The sequence below is a fragment of the Populus euphratica genome, unplaced genomic scaffold (assembly GCF_000495115.2).
Source record: "Populus euphratica unplaced genomic scaffold, PopEup_1.0 scaffold73.1, whole genome shotgun sequence".
NCBI lineage: Eukaryota > Viridiplantae > Streptophyta > Magnoliopsida > Malpighiales > Salicaceae > Populus > Populus euphratica.
In genome coordinates, this window is record NW_011499895.1 from 391,479 (window position 1) to 401,749 (window position 10,271).

Sequence of the window (10,271 nt, forward strand, 5' to 3'; positions counted from 1 at the left end):
GAAAGAGTAAAAACCCAATTTTGGCTTCAAGCCAGAAACAAATTTGCCAGGGTCAATCTTTCATCAATTTTCAAGCCCGATAACATAAACTGCGTTAAAAAATGAAGTTCCTCCAGGGACAAACTAGTAGTAATTCTGAAAAATCCAACCTTCCTAGATTTGTGATGGATACCATCCTACCGGCCTAGCCATTAGCAACTTGCATTTGACAACGAGCAGAACATGGCCTTTGATAATTGCAACTAGAGGCAGGCTCCATGGAAAAGAGGTTGAAATGATGCTATGCTAGATTTCCACTTGAACATTAACATTTTCTTTCTCTATATTAAATCAACAATCATGTGATGGCCACTCCAAAAATAAATGATGACCACATCCTTTCCATTATAGAGTGCCCATTTCAAACTTGAACGCCACCCACCATTGAAGAACTCAAACAAACATGCACAGGTCACACGGCTGCTTTGGATGCTAGAGAAGCTAGATTTACTAGCAGGGCTATAAAAGAAAGAGTAAAAACTGCATCTGGGCTTCGATTAGTTCCCTCCTGTTACAATTTTGTCGTTGGCCAGATTACTTTTTTTACCTCTTAAAAAATCATGATCCATAGGGAGATTGACGTTGGAAGATGAGGGCTACTGTTGGCTGTATTATCTGTTTAAAGAATTGACAGGCGATGAGGTCTCTCTTTGATGCCTTTTTCTTCGTCTTTCCTATTGGCCCTGTTCATTTAACATTTGTAGCAACTAGCAAGGTTGTTGTTGAGTGAACCGCCAAATATTCTATATACCTCTAACCCTAGGCCATGGATTTGTTTAGTTTTAATGAACTTTTTTAAAATTTGTTTTTTATTTACTTGTTTCTGTGTATATAATTTTTTTAAAAAAATATTAAGGATTATACAGAAAAAATACTTGGTAATATTATTATAAAAATATTATAATTTTATTTAAAAACAATGTGAAATTTAAATGGTATTTAATCAAATAATATCCTAAAAACACATCAAATTAATTTATTTTAATAAACTTCAATTTACATATGAAAAAAAAAAGGTAGACATTGTTTTACCTTTTTTATTTAAATTTTAAAATGATAATATTTTGAATCAAGCTGGGTCAATTTAAGTTAACTTACTATCTAGATCATATGCTTGGTTGGGTTGAATAATTCTTTTTAATTTTATTTTTTATTTAATTATACAATACTAAAAATAGATATTCATAAGAAAGTTACTAAATAAAATTAAAAAGAATATAGAATTGCATAAAAAGAATGTTATAATCTTATTTAAAAACAAAATATAAACTGAATTGTATTTAACAGGCAAGATTGTTGACCAGTAAGACCAAGCTTGCTTACCTTTATTTTTCTCTTTTTTTTTTTTTGTTGCTTACCTTTATTTTTCTCTTTTTTTTTTGGCTTGGTTTAAGAGGTGTATGACATGTCATCAATCTTTTTTTTTTTTTTTTAAGAAGATGACGCTTCATCTGCTTGTTTAGATTTTGAACACCAAAGAGGTTACTAGAAAATTAGAGCAGAGCCTTTTCGATTAAAAAAACCTAATAAACATCATTGCAATGTTAATAAACTAATCTCTCAACTTCAAAAACCTCTAAATAGGATAAAAAAATAAGTAAAATTGAAAAAATTCTCTTAATCTTGATCTTTTTTTTCTGATAAGATAAAGGGTAAGAAATATCTTAAATGAATATTTTTCGTCAAATGAAATTTATTGACAGCAAAAATAATTTTTTTCATGAAATATAGTCAATCAAGAATTTTTTTTCTGTGCCGTTTTATTTTCTAATGATTTTCTTTTTTTTTTTCTTAAATTTAAAGATTGAAACGTGAACAAAATAAAGTCTTGTATCGAACAATAAAATTCGAGGACTAAAGGGTCTAAAACAAAGTCAATGAACAATATAGAAACTAAAAATAATTTTTTTAATGCAAATTTGGAATGGGCCACCTTGGTTTTTTTCTCTGTTTGGTCTTTATTTTTCTAATTGCATCTCAATTCTACAAATTAAAACCATACCTCATGAAATTGACTCGAAATCAAATTTTAATCAAAACCTTTACATCTCAAATAAATATAAAAAAACATAATTATTAATTAAAAAACATATAAAATAGAACACAAAAAATTAAAATTAAAAAAGAATCAATGATTAAAATAAAAGGAGTTTCACCATTGTAGTTTGGAGAGAGCTATTATGCATGTCTATTGTTGAAAATAACTAAGCTTTTTAAGGTCTTTTTTTTTTATTTACTATACTTGTAATATGATGTATTTTACTTGAATTAGGTGAAAATAACTAAGCTTTTTAAGGTCTTTATTTATTTACCATACCTCTAATATGATGTATTTTACTTGAATTAAGTCAAAGGGCTTGAAAATCAAAATACAGAAGGTGGTCTTATCTTCGCCCGAAAACTAATTTACTAAGCCTTGTGATTCGTAGACCTATTTGTGAAGCAACAAGGGGCCAGCGATCTCAAATTCATGAAGGGTTTGAAAATGCAAAAGCTAGCTATTAGTTAACAAAGCAAGTTGCCAAATTAGCTAGAGCCATATAGCCAGCAAATGTCAATGAACTACATAATACTTCAATTTAAATTAATATTTGATATTTATTTATTACGTGGGCTCTCCAACATCCAATGAGCTTGTACAGGCTTCTTGTAAGAGATGTGCCCAGCAATGAAGCATAAGTTAATTGGTCTCTGAACAGAAAGGCTAGGTAGCCACTTTTCCATGATCCAATAAGCTCGAAGTCTTCTCACGTGTTGAATACATCGAACCGAACCAGAGACCACTCAAGTGGTTATGGCTACTCCACCGAGGTGAACATCAGAGAATATCCATCCACCTTCCAAGTATTCACGTCATTAAGCATTAGCTTACCTGTTGGGGTTGGACTTTCTGTATGTATTTTGTTTTTTTTTAAAGTTGGGGTTGGACTTTCTGTATGTATTTTTTTTTTTTTAAATATTTTTGAATTTTTTTAAATTAATTTTTTTTATGTTTTTAAATTGATTTGATGTGCTGGTTTTAAAAATAATTTAAAAAATAAAAAATATTATTTAATACTTTAAAAACAAACATTCCCTTACCCTTTGGGCTTGGATTTGGACCAAGTCAAGAACTTAGCCGCTACTGCAATCTTATCACCCTTATCTCAATGGGCCGGGTTGCTTCTGTTGGGCTCAAGCGGTGACCCAGCATTGTCTTTTTCTTCTTTATAAAGCAAAGCAAAACGAACTGTTACAAACGACTATAAAGCCTCCCCAGCTGCCGTTGCATCTGCAAATCCAACTGGGCCAGTTAGTTCATCCTGAAGAAACTGATTGCCGAATTAATTCTTAGTTGTTTTAGAATATATTAATTGTTTTTTAATATTTTTTAATTTAAAAATATATTAAATAATATTTTTTATTTTTAAAATTTTATTTAACATTAGGACATCATTGATTTAAAAATATAAAAAATATTAATTTGATAAAACAATAAAATAAATTTAATTTTTTTTAATAATACTTTTTTTTAAACAAACAAACAAACCTGAAGTAAATAGCCATATATGTACTTGATGTAGTAATTATTTAAAAATCATGATGTTTATTGAGTTAAACTAAATGTTTGATATTCAAGACTTCACTAATTTTATATATATACTTTGATAACTCATAATTAAAATAATTTTTTTTGAAAAAGTCATATAAATAAAGCTGAGCTGGCATAAGGATAGTCCAAAGTGTGTTTATATACATGTATATATTAGAGGAACTTCTAAAATGGATAAAGTGAAAAATCATAATTTTTTTATAAGCATATTTAGAAATTAAAAATATCTCTTGTTACAACAATTTTTTTTTTAATATATATATATATTTACAAATTGAGCAAGAGAGTGTTTTTTTAGCGTATGTTAATAGTTGTTTTGACAATAAAATAAAATGAATTATGTATCATTATTATGTTAAAAATAAATTTAGTTTTATTATAAAATGAAAATAAATGTGATAATAAATAATACAATATATTTCTAGTAACTTAAAATAAATTATTGATCATTGTTATCCATTTTGCAGTAAATGTTTTTTTATATAAAAACTACTTTTTGAATAATTTGAACTATGCATGCATGATATTCAATTAAGATAGCAAGGACACTATAAAAAATTTTACAAGCTAAAGATTCTAGTGTGAAAAAATATATAATCGACAAACTCTAGATTTCAAGATGAAAAATGTAATTAATCAAGTTCAAGATTTTTAATTTATCTTGCATAATATTTATACTGAAAGAAGATTTCGAGTAATTGTGATTGTTAAAAAACTACTATCAATTTAAAAAGATTTTTAAAACTATTTTATACATAAGCTCAAGGAGATAGGAGGTAAAGATTTGAGGTTAAGAATATAAAAAAACAAGAATCGATACTTTCAAACATTATTTAAACATGCGATGAAGAATCATAATAAAAAATTAAAAGAATAAGCTTGCTATGAATATGACAACTATTATAACCAAGCATGTGAATACTAAGCTGTCTAGAAAAAGAATCAACACCTTCAAACGTTGTTTGAACATGTAATAAAGAATCATAATAAAAATAAAAGAACAAACTTGCCATGAATGTAACGAATATTGTAACCAGAATGATAATAATAATAATGCCTCTTCTTCAATTTTGTTTAATACTTGGTTGTTAAACTGAATCAAGCAAGTCAGTCGAATTCTACATGCGTTTGGTGATTTTGATCAGCCATGAGCAGCTGTAGTGTTCTTGATTGGCAGTTTTGTCTCTCAGAAAAACCTTAAAACTCTTCTGCTTGGATTGGATATTTATAGATGGTATGGCATTTGATTCAGTGACCATCTGGAATGACAATTAGAATAGAACAAGTTGCCTTCAAAACATAGTTCTTACTTTGAATGAATGAGCCTACCCTAGCTAGCTGCCTCACCCATCATTTGCATGGGATTTCTACTTGTTCATGGATTGCTCCACAGATCAGGCACTTTCAATCTCTTCCCACCTTCTCTCCAGCTTTTATCAAGATTTGGGTAATTCTTCTCCAGCTAAGAATGATCTGAAAAGAATGAAAGCTCTTCTAGGTTGAAATAAGGGAACTTCATGGCCTGCTCCTCTCACAGTTGCAAAGGTTAGCCCCTTGTAAACTTCTGTCCATCCTCCAACCTGTATCATAGGTTGAACTGTAAGTTGATTCTGCTATAAAATAGCAACTAAAATCAAACTTGAAGAGCAGTTAAAAACTACTCTAATGAGACACTTTGTGCATTACCTGGTCTCCTGAATACCAAGGATACCACCTAGTTTTAACTGTGAGATTAAGGTGGCTGAGGGAAAACCTGGTGGCAGTCACCGGAACCACCGAATCTGTATCACCACTGCATCAAGAGAGAAACGAAGTCATCAAGTAACATCACTCTGCCATGGCTAGTGGATGTGAAAAACATATGTTGATGGCCCAAAAGTTCAGTATCAACTCCAGACAACCAATCAGAAACTCCCCTTTGACAGTCAAACACTTTCCCTCTCTAGAGCCCTATCTTCTACAGTAACAGAATTTGCAATCCAAAAAATAAGACGTTCAATCCATAGTTATTTATGTGATTTGACACATTTCACTTTTGGAAAACTGTATCTTTCTGCTTAACAAATTAATTCCAACAACATAATTAACCAATGCTATACTTGTCAACTGGAACACAAAAAAAATTACCTGAAAACCCAGATCCTTAAACCAGCTGCAATGAGATCCTTGTATACGGGTAACATAGAAGATTCAGAATCCTTCCAGTTTTTAATAAGAACATCGCTGCCAAATAACAAATTTTATCATGCAGATCAAAGAAGAAGCAGAGTATCATTTCCTTTGTGTGTTTTTTTTTTCAATTGCAAAAAATATAAAGTTGGTAGAAGAAGCAGAGTATCATTTCCTTTGTGTTTATTTTTCAATTGCAAAAAATATAAAGTTGGCAGAGGAACCACGATATACCTGCAAGCAGTCCATTTGTAAGGAATTCCAGTAACATTAGCATGCATTGCCTTCTGCACTTCAGGTCGATTATAGTATTTTTCTGCATATTTCTCAGTACATGGATCATAACCAGAAACCCTTCTGCGCAGCAGAGTATTTTTCAACCTTACAGTACTGTTTGGCAGGTGCATACAAGATGGTGTATAAATGCTGTATTGATCAATATCCCCAAATTCATGGTTCATTGCATAAGTCACAACATCATCACATTTGTTAGAGGCTGTCTCTTCCGTGAAATTGCAATTGTCAAGAATTGCTCGATAAGTCCGATCCGATATCATTGAATGCGTCCACCAAAATGCAACAGTTCCTATGCTATCATAGTAGTTATCCGTGACTGCATTTCCCACCTGTATAAATATTTGATCACTTGAAACTTCGTATTTTCTTGAACTTGCAGTCGACTTAGTCCTACAATATTTTTCAAATTTGCAAATATATTTCACTCACAATGAATCCTTTGAGATTGATGATGGGGTGTGGATATGCTTTATTATAATCATGGATTTTCTTTGCCAACTGGGGAACATAATGCCCTAAGCAGATGAAAATAAGATTAGAACATTAGTTAGCTAGTCTGAACAAAGGTATCATCCCAAGATTCTTAAGAAACAAATATTTAGTTTCTTTATGTATTGCTGCTTAAACACCTGCATAACTTTCACCAGCAATATAGAATTCTCTATATTTGTATTGAGGAAATCTTGACATCCATCTTGTAAGAAAAACCAGAGCATCTTGAGCTGTTTCATGAAAGGGAAACTTATGATCACATGAGATGAGCATGACCACTTAAATCTGTGTCAGTAAATGTAACTATTATAGATGATACAATAAATACCTGTCCTTTTGTCGCCAGAATCTTTAAGATTAGAGCTTGTGTTTGTGTATGAGAATCCCACACCAGCTGGTGACTCCAGGAAAAGAATATTTGCTTCTGTAAACATATAAAGCAAAATGATTTCAACACGAGAAAACTCTAACAAGGTTGATGAGTAAATATTTTTTTTTTTGAAGATCATAAAAAATAAACAATGTTTTATATGAGAAAGAAATAAAAAAAGTATTCTTGCATCATAGTTTTTAATTACCTTTGTTCCATGAATATTTGTTCATATAAAGAGATAAACCAGTTCTGTTTATCCGAAACGGTCCGATTTCTTCTGATGCTCCATATGCCACTGAAGAACAACCTGGTCCTGCACACACATGATTAATTATTTTTCCCATACTTAAATATTGGAAGTCGAAGCTAGGCATGGAAATATTGACCAGAAGCAATTGAAAATTACTTAGGCATAGTATATCTAGTCTTCATAACACAACAATCATTTTAGTTATGATTAATATCAGTATTAAGAAAAAGGCAGTAACTAAGATTATTGGTTTCCCATTGTAATAAACTAATGTACGAATTATTCACAAAAATTGGGTAAAATTTAGAAATAAAAGAGGAAAAAAATAAAATGGATTTTTTTTTAATTTTTAATGCCAACATGTCAAAATCATAAACAAATATTAATTTAATATTTTTTTCAAAATAAATTTACTTTTAAAAAACATATATAAAGGAAATCTTAACCTACAGATTACAGAGCAAAAATTTCCAGTACTCTTCATTCTAAAATGTCAATAGTTGAACAAATTTCGGCAAGTTCAAATGTCACTTTATTAGCCGTTGAAATGCATATTCCAAGTGATATACGATTACATGATATCACTTCAATCTTTTCACAAACAACATCAATAATTTATTATTTTATTTTTATTCGAGAAATTGTTGATAAAGTAAATTTCACTGTTATAGTTAATTAATTAGACAATGGATTAAAAAAAAAGAAGGAATTATCACTTCATTTTGTTTTAATGCATGTTTCGGGTTCCATTATGAATACAAGAGCGTCCCGTCCCACAGTAATATTATTTATTGTTGCTGTTCTTTCTTTCTAGTGCTTTGTCTTGATCTGAGAATTTTCAAATTCCTCCTCCATTTGTAGGTCACCAGAAACCACCATCATCACCATCATCATCATCATCACCGTGACCATTTTCTTCTTCTGAATGCGCGTGCTTCAAAGAAAGAAGTTACACAGACTCATAGTTGCCAGGAGTTTCTATCTTCCACTACTTTTTATTCCTTCTCCGACCGATCGAGGTCACCTCAAACGAGCAAGACAAAAACAACGGAGACAAAGAGAGAGGGAAGCACCCTTTTTCTTGGATAACAATAATAATAATATGGAAACCATTGACGACATAAAAAAGTTGGTTCACTTTATGGTGCCTTTTCGGGGGTGTTTTCTTTTGCTTGCACTATGAATCACAAGAGAGAGAGAGAGAAATCGAAAGAAAGTGACTGAAAAACTCATGGTGCTTGGCCCTATTGAGACACTGGAGCTGTTCTAAAGGTGGAATAAAACCCTCAACAGACCCAGACAGAGAGATCACGAGAGCCCATTTGGCTTATTTTTTTTGGGTTTTTGTTGTACCTAAACAGTCGTTTTTCCTTTCTGTACTGGCTAATAATGACATTAGTAATTTCAGCATGCAAAAATACTGATAGAATGGGGGCGGGAATTAAGGCCCAGGGCAGAGTGTGCTATGTGTTGTTGACTGGCTTCTGGGCATGTCGTCATGTACAAGAGGTTAGGCAGGAGTGGGACTATACTTTGGCATGCACGTTTCCTTCATTTATTGAGAGGCACAAATATTTTGGATCATCATTAAGGCATTATTATTCAAAATAACATCAATAAATAATTATTTAAGAACCTTGCTTAACTCACACCAAATCATAAATGGTGAGATAGAGCGACTAATTAATTAGCTTCATGGAATAGTTGAACATGGTTTTGACTGCTACTTGCTTGCATCTTTCTCTCTTTTTTTTTTTTTAACTCGTTTCCACAACTAAAAGGAAGACAATCGAATCCTTGAAGGATTCTGCTTAAAGTCAACCATATCAAGCTATGGAATTAATTAAAAAAATGTAGTAGAAATCACAATTGATTTGATCCCAATTAACACTGTTCTTTCTCGTTCCCTAGCAAGTATAGCTTAATAATTTATGTTGTGTACTTCAATTGAAACCGGTTCATATTAAGATGATAGCCAAGAAAGCATACAAGGTACATTCAAGGAAGAGTATAATTTAGCTAGTTAAACTGACCTCCATTGAGCCAAAGAACGAGAGGTTTCTTGTTAGGAATTGCTGCAGCTTCTGTCAACCAGTAAAAGAGTGCACGCCCATGTTTCTCATTGACAGTAACATAGCCAGAAAACTGTGAAAACGTGACTGCTGGTTGACCAGGGAGAGCTGAGATTCGATCTAGCTCTTGCTGTTTTGTCAAAGCAACAATGGTGGCGGCGAGTGAAGATACGAGAAGCAAGGACAAGATCAAGAGATGGGATTTTGTTTGAACTGCCATTGCACCTTCCACAAAGAGAGAAGGGTCCCTTCTCTCTTTCAGGAAACTATATATGAAATAGTAGAAGATACTGTTGCTATAGATACTGTGAGATATTAATACATGGAGCTGGGTGAGGTGTTGATGCCTCAACTATGGGTTTCCAAGGCAATTACTTAAAGTTTAGTGTTGCTGCATTACTACACTAGCAGTGGAGGTTGGGGAGCTAACTGGACCTCGATACCTTCTCTCTCTCTCTCTCTGAGATTTTTGAGAGGAAGAGATGCAGAAAGAAGTGAAGAGGAGCTAGATCAGAACTTGGCTAAGAGCCACCCAGAACAGGGATCATAAATGCATCACAAGTCCCTCTCCCAATCTGAGCTGTACACACAGTACTTGCAACAAGCAACTAGAGCTGACCAGCTATTATCTTATTTGTTATCTTCCCTGTATTAAGAAAACAGGTATTAAATTGGGACCATCTAAATAAACAAATGCTCAAGGAATGGCGGGTATTAAGTGTTCTTTTCCGGGGGGGTTCTTTCATCATTAAAATATTGTTCCGGGGAACTTATTTTTTAACAAAATTTCATGCATATTAAAACAACAAATTTACCTTACATCAACAAGATCTAAAACAGTTGATTAAGAGATATTTGATCTTATATAAATGATTATTGATATATTTAATAGATCAATATTTTCATAAATTTTTTGTTTTATACTTTGAAATATATCAAACTATTATATATACTCTACGACCAACCGTATTGAAATACAAATTAAGT

At 31.8% G+C, this 10,271-nt stretch overlaps 1 protein-coding gene across 1 annotated transcript; it reads right to left on the minus strand.

Annotated features, from left to right (window-relative positions):
- Positions 1 to 4,815: 4,815 nt before the first annotated feature.
- On the minus strand, positions 4,816 to 9,901 carry LOC105131899 (serine carboxypeptidase 24-like). Its single transcript, XM_011035093.1, has 9 exons — positions 9,246 to 9,901; positions 7,168 to 7,275; positions 6,918 to 7,013; positions 6,727 to 6,819; positions 6,527 to 6,612; positions 6,035 to 6,426; positions 5,759 to 5,854; positions 5,318 to 5,423; positions 4,816 to 5,211 (listed from the first exon to the last, which is right to left on the minus strand). The coding sequence occupies exons 1-9, from the start codon at positions 9,502 to 9,504 to the stop codon at positions 5,068 to 5,070; spliced, it is 1,380 nt and encodes a 459-aa protein (XP_011033395.1). The 5' UTR covers positions 9,505 to 9,901; the 3' UTR covers positions 4,816 to 5,067.
- Positions 9,902 to 10,271: the final 370 nt, after the last annotated feature.

Bases quoted from the DNA above. Each gene is read 5' to 3' on its own strand.
- LOC105131899 (XM_011035093.1), bottom strand. From the start codon at position 9,504: ATGGCAGTTCAAACAAAATCCCATCTCTTGATCTTGTCCTTGCTTCTC. The intron at 7,276-9,245 runs GTCAGTTTAACT...ATGTGTGTGCAG, and splicing joins CGTTCTTTGGCTCAATGGAG to GACCAGGTTGTTCTTCAGTG. The intron at 6,613-6,726 runs GTGTTTAAGCAG...TCATCTGCTTAG, and splicing joins TGCTGGTGAAAGTTATGCAG to GGCATTATGTTCCCCAGTTG.